At 44.4% G+C, this 17886-nt stretch overlaps 1 protein-coding gene and 1 long non-coding RNA gene across 15 annotated transcripts in view; one reads left to right on the top strand and one right to left on the bottom strand.

Moving 5' to 3' along the window:
* The window catches only part of tcf12 (transcription factor 12), a 367875-nt gene that overhangs the window by 201620 nt on the left and 148369 nt on the right, over window positions 1-17886 (top strand). For 12 of the 14 annotated variants that reach the window (XM_038813403.1, XM_038813410.1, XM_038813409.1 and 9 more), the window contains 2 exons: window positions 9860-9995; window positions 12243-12295. In XM_038813403.1, coding sequence (XP_038669331.1) covers window positions 9860-9995; window positions 12243-12295 — 189 coding nt within the window. The remainder of the gene's footprint in view (window positions 1-9859; window positions 9996-12242; window positions 12296-17886) is intronic. The other 2 variants (XM_038813414.1, XM_038813415.1) reach the window with 1 other exon arrangement.
* LOC119974487 overlaps window positions 1-17886 on the bottom strand; it is a 104050-nt gene that overhangs the window by 22514 nt on the left and 63650 nt on the right. The gene's annotated exons all lie outside the window — the stretch shown is intronic.

Genomic DNA, 17886 nt, shown 5'->3' with positions numbered 1-17886 from the left:
TGCGACACAGTAGAGAAGATGTGTGGTGGGGTCAGTTCAGTCCTTAAGAGGGTCATGATAATCCGAGTTTGATACCAAGCCACATAAAGAGATACTAGATACTAGGGCAGCACGGTAGCACAAGTGGATAGCTGTGGCTTCACAGCGCCATGATCCCGGGTTCGATTCCCCGCAGGGTCGCTGTCTGTGTGGTGTCTGCACGTTCTCCCCGTGTCTGCGTGGGTTTCTGCCGGGTGCTCCGGTTTCCTCCCACAGTGCAAAGATGTGCAAGTTAGGTGGATTGGCCATGATAAATTGCCCTTCATGAGGGCAAAAAGGTTAGGAGGGGTTATTAGGTTACGGGGACAAGGTGGAAATGAGGGCTTAAGTGAGTCGGTGCACACTTGATGGGCCGAATTGCCTCCTTTTGCACTGTATGTTCTATGACCAAAAGTTTGGATTTCGAAAGGACCTTAAAGAAAGAAAGTGAGCTAGAGAGGTGAGAGGTGTTTCGGATGGGTATTCCGGAGCAAGGGGCCTATGCAACAGCAGGCGTGGCCTCCAACGGCAGAGCAGTTGAAATCAGGAGGGTACAAGAGGCCAGAATTAGAGAAATGCAGCTATCTCAGGATTTTGGGCCTGGAGGAGCTTACAGTAAAAGGGAGAAGTGAGACCATGGAGGGAATTTACAAATAGAGTTGTTTGGTGAGCAGAGGTGTGATTGGGGATGGGATTTAATGGACACTAAGACTCCAATAGTAGAGCTTTGGATTAGCAAATTTTATGGAAGGTAGACTGTGGGAAGCCATCCAGAAGTGGGGTGTGAAATTGTGAACTCAGATTTCATAGATTTCATAGAATTTACAGTGCAGAAGGAGGCCATTCGGCCCATCAAGTCTGCACTGGCTCTTGGAATGAGCACCCTACCCAAGCCCATACCGCCACCCTATCCCCATAACCCAGTAACCCCACCTAACACTAAGGGCAGTTTGGACCCTGAGGGCAATTTAGCCTGGCCAATTCACCTAACCTGCACATCTTTGGACTGTGGGAGGAATCCGGAGCACCCAGAGGAAACCCACGCACATAGGGGGAGAGCATGCAGACTTCACACAGACAGTGACCCAAGCCGGGATTCGAACCTGGGACCCTGGAGCTGTGAAGCATTTGTGCTAACCACTATGCTACCGTGCTGACATTTTGTAAATCTTAGCTATGAATGGTGATTTTATTGCGCAAATACGTTGGCATATTTTGCAGTGGTGCAAGATTCCACATTTGTATTCGTGTTGGTTGAGTATTAGCATTGTTTCCATGTGTTTTTGTGTAAATCAGAAACAATGCTAAGCTTGAACGTCAGTTGCTTTGCATCTGTATATTGTGTTGCTGTGCTTCACTACTCAGTCAGTACCCTGGGTTGCTGTCTTTTTCTCCAGTGAGCTAGATTAGTCTGATTACTCTGGCAGGATGCAGTTGATGGATGACTGTCATTATCTCCTCAAGTCTGCAAGACATTTTTGCATCAAAGATGATAATTAAAATTTCAAGAGATTGCTTTGAAGCATTGTGTTTTTTTACAGATGTTTTTGTTGCTCAGTTAAGATATTTTTGTACCAATGTTGGTGCAGTGGACTCAGGTATTTGTCAGTTTTCTTTATGTTCCTTTGTTGCCTTGGTGCTTTTTTTTCAACTGATAAATCAATACTCAACACATTAGCTGAGGCTTGAAGCAGTGCAGTTTAGTACAAAGGATTTAATAGAATCTTGTCCAAGGCTAAATACTGGAGAGGATCCCAATCAACCCAATTGCTGTCATATGATTACTCATTTATAGATTCTATTTTGTAAGAATTTACTGGTATTGAACTGCTTTTTCTAATCTGGTTAGATTATTCCAAACTGAAGTAGAAATTCTTCAAAAAAAAGCTGAGACTAAAATCTATTTATGCTCCTTAACTATAAACAGTGTTAATGCTTACTTTTCACATCAAAACTGCGCTTGTATATTTTTCTATGATTCTTTTTGGAAAATTTTTATTGGAATGTTGCATTTAATATCAAAACTTTGCAGAACGATATTAAAACAATAATAGTAACTAAAATGATGATAATACCAACACATGTATCACAAGCTGCCACTGTGACAGTAGTCCCAGGCCTATCATTTCCTACATCACTTACATTAGTATGTATTATACAGCTTTTTTTGAAAGGTGTACACAACTTTACATATGTATTTACAATTACTGCCAGGACGCTCTATGTTGTCTACGATTGGGGGGGGGGGGGGGGGGGGGGGGGGGGGAGGGAGAGAGAGAGAGATAAGAGAGAAAAGGGGAGGAAGGAAGGAAGAGTCCTAGTCCCTGCCGTGAGTTCTTGATAGAGCTTAGGACGGTCCACCTCCCCGGTGTGGAGCTTAGGATGGTCCGCCTCCCCAGTGTAACACGTGTGGGAGGGATCCGTGCCCCCTCCTGCGAGTGGCCTTCCTCCCCGTTTATTCTCTGCTGTACGAAAGCTCCTTTCATCCGGGTGGTGTCCCTGACCATCCAGAACTCCGAGTCTGGGACAGGACCAAAACATGTGGGTTTGATTGACCGGCTTCCCTGACCCACTCGTACTTATCCTCCAACTCTGGGAAGAACCCACTCATGCGTGTCTTTGTAAGGTGTGCTGTGTGCACCACCCTGAGCTGCATCAGGCTTAACCCGGCGCAAGAGCGGTGGTGTTAATCCTGTGCAATGCCTCGATCCAGAGTCCTCCCCATCTCTATTCCCAGATCCCCCACCCATTTCCGTCTGACCTTGTCAGGTGGGATCTTGAAAAACTGGTTCCATGTCCTTAGTGTGGCCATTACCACTGGCCTTCTGGGGTGTGTGTGTGTGTGTCGGGAAGATGTTGCCTTTCCCAGTTTGACACGTAGAGGAGCAGGTCATATGCATAGAGCGAGACTCTATGCTGTCTGCCCCTCTCCGAATGCTCATCTGCCAATGCACCGATCTAAGGGCGATGGCATGTGGTTCAATTGCCAGTGCGAGAATTGTACCTCCGTGAGGTACCTCCATTCGACTAATCAGAGGCTTTTTCAGCATCCAGGGCGGCTATTACCTCTGATGTCCTCTTCCCTAGATAGGTCATTATTACATTCAGCAAGCGTCTGATGTTCCGTATTAGTCGTCTGCCCTCGACAAACCCGGTCTGATCTTCCACACTCACTTCTGGCAGGCAGCTGTCCAGGCGCCTCCCCAGCACTTTCGCTAGTCTTTTGCATCAATGTTCACGAGAGAGATCGGTCTGCAGGCTCCAAACTCGGTCGGGTCTTTGTCCTTTTTGGTGATCAATTAGATCGATGCCTGAGCCAGCAGGGCCCCCTTTAACAGTGAACTGTTGAACATCTCAAGCAAGTGGTGGGCCAGTGCTGCTGCTGCAAATGTTTCGTAAAAGTTTACCGGGAACCCATCCGGTCCTAGCACTATCCCTGACTGCATGGAATTAATGCATTCCATGATTTCGCGCAGCTCTAGCACTGCTTCCAGCCCTTGTTTCCTATCCTCCCCCACACCGGTATATCCAATCTTTCGAGGAACTGTTCCATTACCGAGTACCCCTCTGGGGGTTCGGAGTAGTATAGTCATCTATACAAGTTTGTAACGGTAGCACTGTTGCTTCACAGCATCAGGGTCCCTGGTTCGATTCCCACATGGGTCACTGTCTGTGCAGAGTCTGTACGTTCTCCCCGTGTCTGCGTGGGTTTCCTCCCATAAGTCCCGAAAGACATAATGTTAAGTGAATAGGACATTCTGAATTTGCTCTTGTCTACCCAAACAGGTGCCGGAGTGTGGCAACTATGCGACTTTCACAAGCCTACTTGTGACAATAATAAAGATTATTATTAAAGGCCTCGCTAACTGAGTTTGGGTCTGCAACCACCCCACCACTTCGTTCCTAACTTGAGCTATCTCATTTGCGGCCACCTGTTTTCTCAACTGGTGTGCCAGCATGTCCTGGCCTTGTCTCCATGTTCGTAGAAGGCCCTCCATGCCTGGCGGGGCTGGTGGATCGCCTTCCTTGTGGAGAGCAGAACAAATTCCATCTACAGCTTTTTCCTCTCCGCAGCAGCTCCACGGTTGGGGCAATGTAGTACTGCCAATCCACCTCAAATATGGAGCTGATGAGACGCTGCTTGGCTGTCCTTTCTTTTCTGTCTTAAGGGCTATGAAATTGCCCCTGATCACTGCCTTCAGTGCCTCCCAGAACATGGAGGGTGATACCTCCCCATTCTGGTTGCGGGTTACATAACTGTTGGTGGCTTGGGATATCTTTGTACAGAATTCCTTATCGCCGAGGAGAGCTGCACCCAGCCTCTATGGGAGGGCGTTGGGCCGGGCACTTCACCAACTTTGTGGCCATGTAATGGAGAGCATGGTTGGAGATTACAATTGCAGGATATTCTGCCTTTGTTATCCCTGGAGGCACCCTATTCCCTATGACAAATGAGTTATACACGGGTAGGCCTTGTGCACTTGGGCAAAGAAGGAGAATTTACCCCCCCCCTCCCCCAACCTTTTTGGTGATCAATGAGAGGGGGTGCTGCTCCCCCCCCCCCCCACCCACCTTTGTGGATCAACCATACTCGCCCTGTGGGCCTGGCCCTGTTTGTCTGGGACTGCCCTTATTCACGGGCCATTCAGAATGGCTGCCAACTACTTCCTCGTTTTTGCCATCTCCATGCGTTGTCTGAAGCAACCAGCACTCTACCCTCTGCCTACCCCCCACTGTATCTCCCCTGTGCCTCTACACTTGTGCGCTCCCCTCCTAGTTTCCCCCCTCCCCGCTTGACTTAAATCCCTTCTTTACCTCCCTCGCCTCTACTTTTTTGCCCTCTGTTTCCCCTGAAGTTCTGTATTTCCCTTTCCCTCTGCCAGGCAATCCCTCCATCCCAGGAGGCGTGCTGCGGCATCTCCCTTCGCTGTACTCCTGTACACCAGCCTTATGGCTAGTGTAGCATCTCCCCCAACAGTCAGATTCCCCTATTTAACCCACAAAGTGACCGTCTCAAGGAAGCAGCACGGTAGCATTGTGGTTAGCACAATTGCTTCACAGCTCCAGGGTCCCAGGTTCGAATTCCGGCCGGGTCACTGTCTGTGGGGAGTTTGCATGTTCTCCTCGTGTGTGCGTGGGTTTCCCCCGGGTGCTCCGGTTTCCTCCCACAGTCCAAAGATGTGCATGTTAGGTGGATTGGCCATGCAAAATTGCCCTTAGTGTTGGTTGAGTGGGGTTACTGGGTTATGGGGATAGGATGGTGTGGGCTTGTGTAGCGTGCTCTTTCCAAGAGCCAATGCAGACTCGATTGGCTGAATGGCCTCCTTCTGCACTGTAAATTCTATGATAAGCGAAGAGGGCAGCTTAGCCAGCGTTTAATTGCCCAGACTGTCCAGTAAGGACTGCTGAAGCTGTGAAGAAGTTGAGTACACTACCAGTAACCATAATCTCAATTCCCCATTCATCGATACTCCCGCACTCCTTGCCTTCCCTCTGTCACTGATATCACAGCATGCACTTGATGGCAAAGCAGAAATAAAAGCCACCACAAAACAGACATTCCAAACCAGATTTATCAACAGTCATGCCATATTGATCACGAATGAACTAGTAAACGTTGTGCCTTCCCTTAGTACCTGTCACCTGTATACCTTTGCTACCCTTACGCTGCTGCACAGTGATACCCCAGGGCCTGCACCATGGCTTTTAGTTGGGGAAACTGCAGATGGCTTTGAAGTACATTGTTGGGGCAACCTATAGAAGAATGTTGAGGAGTATGCACAACAATATGCTTGGTGCACTCCCAGAAGTTGAGATCAATATTAAGGAGCATGAAGGAGTCCAGTAACAACTCGGCACACAGTTTCAGGTAAGGTTTGGAACCTATTCATTCCAGTATCGAAGAGGAAGCCGACTCCATTCGCACATGCGAACCAAGCTACAGTGCAGCATCCAATGTTGGATCTCTCAGCGTAGCATAAACAGCAGCCACCCAACAAGTGGCCAACGGGTGTATCGATGAATGGGAATTGAGATTATAATTACTGGTAGTGTACTCCACTTCTACACTACACTGTTCAGCAGTCCTTACTGGACAGTCTTTTAAGGTCTGGCTGCCAACTGTTTCGTCTTAGCATTGGCTGACAGGCAACAGCAAAGGCGTGAATGGTTTAGCAGTGGTGGAGGACAAATGCTACCTCCTCGAGAGAACACGTGTGGTTCCTGCCACACTCCTGGGGCAGCACCTCACTAATCCAGGTAATTGATTGCTGGGCTGCTATGACAGCCTGCAAGCCTCTTTACACACTAATCCATAACAGTGATGACAGCAGTAGGAGCTTGCATGGCAACCCGCTGACTTTGTAAGAGAGCAAACTGAGCTTCCACTGCCGCACTCCAATGTTGGGTGGCTGCTGTTTATGCTACGGTGAGAGATCCAACATTGGATGCTGCACTGTAGCTTGGTTCGCATGTGCGAATCGAGTCGGCTTCCTCTTCGATACTGGAATGGATAGGTTCCAAACCTTACCTGAAACTGTGTGCCGAGTTGTTACTGGACTCCTTCATGCTCCTTAATATTGATCTCAAACTTCTGGGAGTGCACCAAGCATATTGTTGTGCATACTCCTCAACGTCCTTCTATAGGTTGCCCCAACTTAGTCCTGAATCCTCTACAGTGGAACCCGCGGACAATCTTTCCGTCTGGAGGCTATGCTTTCCTTTCTCCCTGTCCTGGTTGCAGTTAACTCTTGCCTGGTGACTCGTCGTGTGCAGATCTCTAATCTATCCTCGATGATTTGCACTGTTTGATATTTGAACTGATGGCTGCAAGTATGAATTCAAGTGACGTCGTTGTGTCTACACCTTCACGCTCTTCTTAGTATTCCTCCACTGTCTGACCAACTTGCATCTCTTGGGCACAAGGGCAGTGATAGGAATGGGGTGAAGGTGCAGGTTTACATCATTTGCAGCTCTTAAATCTGGAGAGAGTGTAAAATGTGGGATTGAGGAGCAAGATTGTATATGAGGATGTTTTGTCATCTTTGGCTTCAGCTATCTCTGACCATGGTCTCAGCATTGGCTGTCCTAATAATGGCCAGCATTGATTTATCTGCTGGTATTTGGACATGCAGGCTCACTTATTCCCCTTCGATTAACTCCAGCTGCTTCTGGTTGGGTGCCTCCTTGTGGAAGGGAAGGAAATATGTGTGATTGTCGGGTATCTGTTAAGCTGATGTGGTTTTCACGGTTGAATCTCGCGTGCAACCTGCAAACTGTAGGTGTGAAACTTGCTGCAGTGCTCACTGTTTGTGGGTCAGTTGAAGCACATGCAATTGAGCCCTGCTTGACCGAGATTGTTGGTCAGTGAGTGATGGTGCTTTGGTAATTTGAACAGCATCTGAGAATTTGGTGAGATATGACGTTTGAAGGTATTTACCGACTGATTTTTTAAAAATGCTGTCAAAGCTTTTTGTCTTGTACTCATCAGGATAGAAAAGCTTTGATGGCACATTTTTTGTTTTCCTACAGTCCTTAGGACTTGACTCCTGACATTGACCTCCATGGCTCTCTCCTGCCTTTTTGGGGTTTGTGGAGTGCCACACCATTTCCTTACAGGGCACAGGCTAACTTTAGTGGTCAAGTCCATCTTTAAGTGGAGCTAATCATTTTTGCTATTGACTCCTTGATGATGCATGCAACCAATGAACAGTGAAGTGAGCTGTAGTAAAGATCCTTCAGACGCGCAGATGTGCTGCCTGCATTGCAATTAGCAGGTGCGGATTTGCAATCCCCACTTCTGTTTCAGAGGCGATCCAATTTAGCTTCCTTAATCTTCAAGCAATTATAATCTGCATTATATTAAATTCCATATGGAAATCTGTAAATCAAACCTCTTCCACCCTGCCCACAGATTTACCACATGACCCCTTCCCTATGAAGAAATTACCAGATGAAACTTTAAAATTTTGTAATTCCTACTTCAACGCCAACCAGAATTGATGTAAATTAAACATGCATCAGCAAGCAAATCACTCAGTACAAACTATAAATTACATGTGGAACAGCGAATGCAACAAAATTGTCTCATGGAGTTACTAGGCAGTCACTCCACCTGGAAGGCACAAGTTTCAGCTCCGTACTTGGGTCTTACTGAAGCTGAATTCCAGTCCCTTTACTTCAGGCAGAAGGTTCCGCATAAACAGGGTTGTGCCCATTCAATCCTATAACAATGGAACAATTCTTTCTGGAACCATTTCAACTCAGCTTCTGTGGTTCGTGCTGGTGTGGACCGACCTACCAGAATGAAGTGAGCCAAACTGCATCGACAATCTTAAAAAGGTGCTTTCTGACCCTCAAAAATACAGCTCTTCAACCTGGCTTGCTGGTTGCTTTCTCTCTCCCCTTTATCTCTGCCTGCTGTGTGGTCTCCGCATTTTAACTTCCTCCCTGTTGGTACTGCTTCCAACTCAAAGATCGCTAGGTCACAAGGATCAGTATTTCTTGTTACCCCAAAATTATAATGAATCCTGTTCCAAGTGATACAAATTACAAATACTTAAGCCTTTTTCAAATATTTTTTTAAACAGTTACAAATTCCCCAAGCATTTTGAAGTAATTACAAATTTTCCTTATTGTTACTGCTTCTTGGTCAAACAATATGTATTTTTTGTGTTGTGTCCAATTTGTGTTGATTTTAAATGGACTATGCAAATACTAATCAAATTGGCAATGAAAATAAATTTGACCGTTGGCTGACTTTTTGTAATGACAATAACAGGAATCTGCTGCTAAATAAGAACATTGCATTGCCTTCACTTTTTGAATGAAATTTGTATTATGAGTCCAAACATTTTGCTAAACTTCTGATAATATTTTCGTAAGTTAAAATCTCATGCCTGTTACTGAAAAGCTGAGTTTATTCTGTATGTAAACAGGATATCCAACTGTCAATGCTGAAGATTTTCCATCATGCATTTGCTCATTATGGGATTATATCCTGTTTGGGACAAAGGATCAGTGCATTGGTTAGATTATAGTTGTGTCTGCGTGCGACCTTATTTAAAAAGAAAACTCCAAGCCATTTAACATAACTAAGTCATGTTTTTAAATTTAATCAAATCCACTGTTGAACCCTTTGAAAACTTAGTGGGCAACTTATTTATTATTGCCTCAAATGTTGGCCTTTGGTTAATGTTGCAGCACTTTAATCTTTAGATCAAGTAAGAATGGAGCTATATGAAAATTGTCTGCTAAATTTGGAAACTCTTGTACACTTTCCTCTTGCTCTGCCACTAGGATTTTTATGTATTAAATATTGACTTCAAATTTTATCTAGTTATTATGAAGTGGCTTCTATTATACTTGATTGAAGTAAGAGGTCTTGCAACACCAGATTAAAGTCCAACAGGTTTGTTTGAAATCACTAGCTTTCGGAGCACAGCTCCTTCATCAGGTGAGTTCTAATGAAGGAGCTTACTGTGCTCGCCCCAGTCCAACGCCGGCATCTCCACATCATGGCTACTTGCTTGACGGTTGAGTTGACGCGGGGAGGATACTCCTGTCCTGCTGACGGCGCAACCTGCTCTGATTTCCCAATGGCGAGGGACACGTTCAACGGGAAATCCCGTTGTCCAGAATACCCCATCACCAGCCAATGATGGGCCACCTACCCCCTCTGTGAAACACATGGTGGGTTATGCAATAAATTCTGCCCATTATTTATGAATCTCAAACTAGGAAATATTTTTCAGCTTATTTATCCTTGTGATGAGTCATGGTTGAAATGCTTTGATGGATAACTCAGTGCAAAATTAACTGATATTTTTGCATTGTTTTGCAGTCTGGCATCCTTCGATCAGATGTAGAAATAGGCAGTCTTGGTCCTGTACCATCTTCAGGGAAACCTGGAACGGTGTACTATCCTTTTACAGCTACAAATCCACGCAGAAGACCGCTTCATGACACATCAGCACTTGGTTTGTGTTTACATTTATAGTTTGAGAGCTCATTTAAGACTTTAAAGAATGAAACTAGACCAGAAAAAATTAGTCTATTGTCTTAAAGTGGTGGGGGTGTAGATAATGATGCTGTTGATTATAGAATCTCTACAGAAAGAGGCATATTGAGTCTGCACCGACCTTTCGAAAGATGCAATAAGCTCATCCTAAGGGGCAATTTAGCATGTCCAATCCACCTGACATGCACATCTTTGGACTGTGGGAGAAAACGGAGCACCTGGAGGAAACCCACGCAGACACTGGGAGAAAGTACAAACTCCACACACAGTGACCCAAGGTGGGAATCAAACCGGGTCTCTGGCAGTGAGGCAGCAGTGCTAGCTACGGTACTGCCCTGGGCCGCTCTTTAATCTGTTCCCCATGGTCATCCTTAGTAGTGTCCACGTTTTTTTTTAAATCACTAGTTCTTTCCTTGATGTTGGCTCTGGGAAGTCAGAAGTCTTTTAAATTGAAGAATAGAACCTAAAGAATTATAATTTCTCCGTTGTTGCCTGACATGTATACAAATTGATGTAGGCATAAACCGATTGGGTTGGTAAGCATTTAGCTGAAGGAGTGGTGTGGGAGTTCCATTTTGTGGGTCACTAACACCAGTACTGGGACAATAAGAGCTGAATCATTGGAATGACTGTAGCGGGATTGGAATGACTGTAGCGGGACTGGATTACGAATGGAAAGGCTAAATAGGGTAGTCACAAGTACTTGAAACTGATAAATGTTGGGGGAGAGGACTTGGTTAGAAAAGTCAGCATGCATAATAGTTTATAAATAAATGAAAAGGGAGAGAGTAGAGTGACGGTCAGAAATTGTATTTTAAGCAATATAGGTAGGGATAAACAAAAATATTTAAATTAAACCAGGAAAGAGAAATAGGAGATGCAAGTAAAACATTAGAGTATTGGTTTATTAGGGACAAAATAAATGAATTACAGGCATAAATGTAACTGAGATGGTATGACATGGGAGCTGTTCCTGAAACATAGCTGCAAGATGCTCACAACAGGGAACTTAATATGTCAGGTTATAAGGTCTGCAGAAAAGATAGGAAAAATGGTAGAGGGGAGGAAAAACCTTTGTGGTTAAGAATGAAAGGTAAGTGATGGTAAAAGATGGATACGGAGATGTACGCAAGCATTGGAGACTTTAGGGTAGAGTTAAGAAATAATAAAAGGTTTAAGATTGTAGTGGGGATTCCTGGCGCTAGCTGTGAAGTTGCAGATTGTATAAATACAGAAGGAGCATGCATGTATTAAAGACGGGGTGGTTTTGGTGCAGGGTTTTAACATTCATGTAGTTGTGATGGGTTCTAGCACATATTCGCAAGTTAATAAATTTCTTATGTGTCTGAGGTAGTTTCCTGCAACATGCGAACATACAAAATAGGTGACGAAGCAGGCCATTTGGCCCTTCTAGCCTGCTCTGCCATTCAATAAAATAACACTGATCAGCTTGTGTTTCGAATTCCACATGCCCATCACCGCCTAATAACCTTAGTTTCTTGTTCGGCAAAGGAATCAATTTACCTCTAACTTTAAAATATTCACTGACCCTGCCTCCATGCCTTCTGAGGCAGGAGTTTCAAAGTAACACAAACCCCAAAGAAATTCTCCTAATCTCTGTCCTATAAGGGCAAATCAACAAGTGGACAGGCTATAATAAGTAATGAGCCAGATTTCCTTAACAGCCCAACAGTGTGTGAACACTGCATGTTCACTATCTGGACTTCCAGCAAGCATTTGATGAAGATCCTCGTAAGACTTGTTTGCTAACGTTGAAGCTCATGAAATTGAAGGCGAATTATTGACCTGGCTAGAAATTTGGCTGAGTGGCAGGAGGCGGAATTCACCCATGAATGACTGTCCTACAAGGCTGCAGTGGCCAATTTCTTTTGAGTTTCAGGCAAGGTGACAGATTGTCACTTAATTACATGAGCTCCAGGTCCCCCTGCCCCAAATTTAAAATTCTTGCCCAATGCTTAACTCTGTTCTATTTTTTAAACAAGGTTTCCCAATGCTCTTTCCATTCTTATTAATTCCAGGTTCTTGTGGAATCCACCCCCTTTCCCCTGACCCATTGCTAAAAGTTCCCTTCCTACATTTTCCCACGTCCCCTTTTAAAACTGCTGTTGGTGTTATAATTTTAACAGAAAAGTAATTTTTTTGTTTAAAAGTACTGTAGTCACAATCTACATTTCATCCTGTGCAGATCCCTCTCAGACAAAGAAAGTAAGAAAGGTGCCTCCCGGTTTGCCTTCATCTGTGAGTATAGTTTTTTTGTTAGGATGTGTGCACTGTAATGTTGTCTTTTTGACTAAATCTTTTTATGAATTCTATGCTGAGAACATGACAACAAAAACTTGTCATGAAATGTTTAAATTGATAGCAACTGCCTAGTAGCTAGATTTAGTAATGATGATATGTGGCTTATTTGTACAATCTTGCCCCTTGTCCCAGCCATTTCAGTCGCCTCTTGGGAGTGAATCCAGGACAGAAACTGTCAAAGAAGATCGCCTGTACAGGTCTTTTGATGTTTAATTAGTCATTATGTTGCTGAACAGGAGGACAGACAGAGATTAATAGCTCAGAATCTTAGAAATTTACATTTGTAATAATCCCAGTGGAGCTGAAGACATTAAGATTCTGAGGACATGTACAATTCAGATTGCCTCAGTAGGCTGAGGTTATTAATATGCATAAATCACCAAGTCAGATGTTCATTGTGAAGCCCTGGTGGATTTTAAAGCCTTCATTAAGCCTTTTCTAACTTCAGGCTTACCATCAGAAAGGCTTTCAAGCAACTCGTTTGTTGATCCCTCTTTGCACTGAAATTTATCCTTTGAGAATAAAATGCTTTGATGAATAAAGGTTGGTAGGGTTTGGTAAAAATCATTAATAGCTCTGATAATCTATTGCTTTCAGGGTGTACTGTGGTATTAATTGTGCTTTATTCCTCAAAATAACAAAGTTGTAAATAACTGTTGAAAATCCTGTGTGAAGTAAGAAAAAATACACTAGCTGCCAAGGGAAGCTGAGTTGTTAGTGAAACAGACACAAGAGAAAGTGATATCGCCTTGTAGGATGCATTCCTTTGTTTCACAAAGGGTTGTAAAGTTTTTATTTGTCAGCACTTCACCTAACACACAGATGCACGTGTACTTGGATGAGTATATGCTGAATGGACTAGTTGATGCATGGCATGTGACAGAAGCTGAATGCAATGAAGACATTTTTTTTGTCCGCATTGACTGAATTTTTACAAGATGCCTAATGAGAATGGTTTCTGTTGAACTAGAAAGTCTGATGCTGGAAATTAGAAAGCCTGATGCTGGAAATTATGACCTTCGTTCCGGATGGGACTGCAGTAGTTGGTATAGCTGTGGGCAGCTGTGTATAAAACCTGCAGCCTACCTGGAAGCCCTGACTGCAGCTGCAGACTCTCTTAACAGAAGTGCTTGCATAAGCACTTGGCCCACTAGAGGCTGGATAGTTGCTTGATAAACAGAACAAACACGCAGCTTCCAATCATTATTCCCTAGGCCAGGAAAATTTGCATTGCCTAAAACTAGGGTGAGTAATTTACGTTTAATTTATTACAGTTCAGGGTTATAATTGGTCGCAAAACGTTTGAATGGAAATGTGAGCATTGTTTCGTCAGCAACTGTAAAACTGGGTAGGTTAGCTTTTTTGATTTGTTCGTGCTCTGCAAGTGTTGCTGGGAGAGCCAGCATTAATTGTCCATCCATGATTGACCTTGAGATGTTGCTGGTGATGTTCCTTTTCTTGAACCACTGGTGCAGGTTCTTTGACAGTGCTTTTATGGAATGAGTTTCAGGATTTTAGCCCAGTCATGAAGAAGGAATGTCTAGATTTTTCAAAGTCAGTATGTTTTGTGAATTGGAGGGAAACATGGAGGTGATGGGGATTAATGCAACTGCTAGCTTTGCCTTTCCAGGTAGTGGAGGTTGCAGGTTTGGAAGGTGTTGCTGCAGGACACTTGTAGATCAGGGGTTTTCAAACTGCGGCTTGCGACCCACAGGTAGATGTCGGGGGGGGGGGGGGGGTGATCGGTCGTGGCGTTCCCTAGCGTGGGAGAAGTGCCCAATGTCTTTTAAAAAGAATGTTTCAGTCTTCCGGCCAGAAGTGGCGGCAGAGATCAGGTCATGCAGCGACACGTACACTGATGTCACCCTGTACATCCGTGTTTTTGACGCAAAATCACGGAGGAGAGATTCCTCCATTTTTTTGCTGCGAGCAAGCAGGGCAACAGGACTGTGAAGAACTGCAGATGGATCTTTTTAAAGAAAAGAAAAAAATGAAATAGGGAACCAAGCAGTGTAAAAATGATTTCTTGAGGTATGGCTTTGTTAATTGTGCCAATGCAAATCGGGAATCAAATCCTGCGTGTGTTATATGCAAAGAAGTGTAGGAAAATTTAAGTTTATACCTTGAGATAAATTTAGAGTACCAAATTCTATTTTTTATCCCATTAAGGGGCAATTCAGCGTGGCCATTTCACCTACCGTACGCATCGTTTTGGGTTGTGGGGGTGAGACCCATGCAGACACGGGGAGAACATGCAAACTCCACATGGATAGTGACCCGGGGCCAGGATTGAACCTGGGTCCTTGACGCCGTGAGGCAGCAGTTCTAACCACTGTGCCACCATGCTGCCCCTGAAAATTAAAGTTTAAAAGCCTCAAAATTTCAAAGATATTTGAAGATTAAGCATGGCAAATTCAAGGACAAACCTTTTTATTTTTCTCAAAGGATGCAGTGAGAAGTTAAATCATCGGCTGAAGTTCTTAGCAGAAATGTAACGTTGAATGACAAAGCAAGTGAGATTGTGAGGACCAAGCAGGCTCACTGTTGTGTTAAAGGTCAGTGAAAATGGTGTGTTGTGAAGGTCAGCTGGCATGGGTCATGAAGGTCAGGAGGTTCGTAAAAGTGGGTCCCAGGAGAAAACGTTTGAAGAACAGTGTTGCAGATGGTACTCAGTGCAGCCATTGTGCTTCTGTGGTCGAGCTATGCTATTATAGACGGTGGATGGCGTACCAATCAAGCAGGCTGCTTTGTTCTGGATGGTGTTGAACTTTTTTGTTTAAAAATTCTAATTAAGGGGCAATTTAGCATGGCCAATCCACCTACTCTGCACATCTTTGGGTTGTGGGAGTGAGACGCACAGAAACACGGGGAGAATGTGCAGCTCCACATGGACAGTGACCTGGGGCTGGGATCGAACCCAGGTCCAAGACTGAATGTTGCCTAGTTCTTGCTGCTTGGGGACATAGATTGTTCATTACTTGAAGAGTTGTGAATGGACTGAACACTGCATTTATCAACAAAGATTTGAGGGCAGCACAGTGGCGCAGTGGGTTAGTCCTGCTGCTTCAGGGCGCCGAGGTCACTTTGATCCCGGCTCTGGGTCACTGTCTGTGTGGAGTTTGCACATTCTCCCCGTGTTTGCGTGGATTTCGCCCCCATAACCCAAAGGTGTGCAAGATAGGTGAATTGAACACATTAAATTGCCCCTTAATTGGAAAAAAAAATTATTTGGGTGCACTAAATTTAAAAAAAAAAAAACCACGTTCTGTCTTATGATTTAATGATGGAGGGAAGGTCATTAATGGAGGAATTGAAGATGATTAGGCCCTGGACCCTGCTGGGCCTGATTCCTGCACATATTTGCTTGTGCTGAGATGTTTGGTCTCCAGTAATCACAATCATTTTGCTAGGTGTGACTCCAGCCTTGGGAGAGAGCTTTTCCTGATCCCATTGACAACATGTTACCAGGGATCTTTTGAGGTCACACTCTCTAAAATACTGCTTAGATGATGATGCTCTCATTCCTATGAATTCAGCTTTTCTCGTGGCTGCACCATGGATGTACTTTGGAGCCAGGTGGTCCTTGTGAAATCCAAGGTGAGCATTGGTGCACAAGTTGTTAGTTAGTTGGTCGAAAAGAAGATTGGTGGAAAGTTTTATTTTTGCAAGTTTTTTTTAAACCCTGAAGCTTAATGAAAACCCTGTAAAAGGCAAGTAAATATTTGACTTTGAGGTTCTGTACCTTTTCGGCAGTGCTTTAAGCATCTTGTGGAAAGAGGCAATGTTCAAACGTTGACCTCCTGCAAACATGCCGTGCTGGCTCTATCCCTGGCAGTGAATGATCAGAAGATTGTCATCCCACTTTTGACAAGTCATTCAAACTAATCTTGTTGGATCTTGCAACAGGCTGGGTTTATTGTGTGCTGTCTTGGTTTTTTTAAAAATAAATATTTTTGTTCAGGTTTTCAGTTTACAAACATATGAAATATTCAACCAGACTCGTACAATGTACAAAAAAAAACCACCACCCAACCTGTCCCCATTTTAAAAAAAAAAAATTATTTAGTTCACAATTTTCCAGAATAGCACCAAACAACCATTTATACAACATTGGCAGTATTCCAACATTTTCATCCACCTCCCATAAACCCAAAAGAAACGCCAACCAATCCCTAATGACCTAACTGCCCCCGCCCCCCCCAATCCCTCCCCCACTAGCATCTGATGGTGACCAACTCTGAAAAAGGAAATAAACTCCTTCCATCTGAGGTACAATCCCTCATCCAACCCTCTCATTGGGGAGTGGATTTTTTTTCTAAGTATAAAAATTCCATCAAGTCGCCGAGCCCAGCTGCTGCACTAGGCGGGGATGAGAACCTCGAGCCAAACCAGATTTGCTTACGGGCTATGAAGGAAGTAAAGGCAAGAGCATCAGCCTTCGCCCCTGTCTGTAACTCCGGAAAGGTTGAGATCCCAAAAATAACCACCAAAGAAAAAGGCTCCAAGTCGACACCGAGAATGCCCCATTTGGTACTGAAGAAGGAGACCCACATGTTCATGAGCCCAGGGCAGGAACTGAACGTGTGTGATGGGCAGGGCCTCCAGAGCACTTATCGCATCTATCCCCTACATCTGCAAAAAGAAAACACGGTATTCATACCCTGGTGAAATGTACCACCTTGAACTGTATTCGGCTGAGCCAAGGGCACAGATGTAGAGTTGACTCTATTTAGAACCTCACTCTGCTCCTCATCCTCAAGTTCCTGGCATAATTCCTCCTTCCATTTTCTTTTAATTTTGGCCAACAGGACCTGGTCTGTTGACATCAGCTGACAGATCTCCAACACCCATCATTCTCCTACATTTGCTGCAGAAAGAACCCATCAAAGGGGGGAGCCAAAGGGAAGGAAGCAATCTCCTTGCGGGCAAAGTTTTGTACCTGGTAATATCGAAACTGGTTGGCTCGAGGGTTTACCCCTTTCCAGCCACTCCTCAAAATTCAGGAACTTGCCATCAATAAAAAGTCCCTGAAGTTTACAATCCCCCCTTCTTCCAAACGCTGACGGTCGAATCAAAAACCACCAGAACAAAATAATGGTTCACACAGATTGAGGCCAACATTGACATCGCACCCAGCTTGAAGTGCTGTCTAAATTGTTCCCATATTTTAAAAGTGACCACCACCACCGGATTGGTAGTCCACTTCATTGGGAAAACAAAAGGGGAGCCATAACCTCAAGCTGGTACCTGTACAGTCATTCCTCTCCATCCACTCCCGCATGGACTCCGTCCCTCTCTGCCACCCCCGCACCTTTTGAATATTCACCACCCAATAATAATATAAACATTTTGGGTAACGCAAGACCTCCAATTGTCTTTTCCTTTGTAAACCGATGGGGTCCCACCCACCCAAATAAAAGAGGAGGTCATCGTATCAGCTCCTGAATATATAAAAAAAAGACTTCGGAAGGAAAACTGGAAGGCACTGAAGCAAAAACAGAAATCTTGGGAGGATATTAAAGATTGCA

This window comes from Scyliorhinus canicula, chromosome 12 (assembly GCF_902713615.1).
Source record: "Scyliorhinus canicula chromosome 12, sScyCan1.1, whole genome shotgun sequence".
In the NCBI taxonomy this organism is placed as follows: Eukaryota; Metazoa; Chordata; class Chondrichthyes; order Carcharhiniformes; family Scyliorhinidae; genus Scyliorhinus; species Scyliorhinus canicula.
The sequence above is the reverse complement of the archived record's forward strand: the minus strand, read 5'-3'. Positions and strand labels throughout refer to the sequence as shown.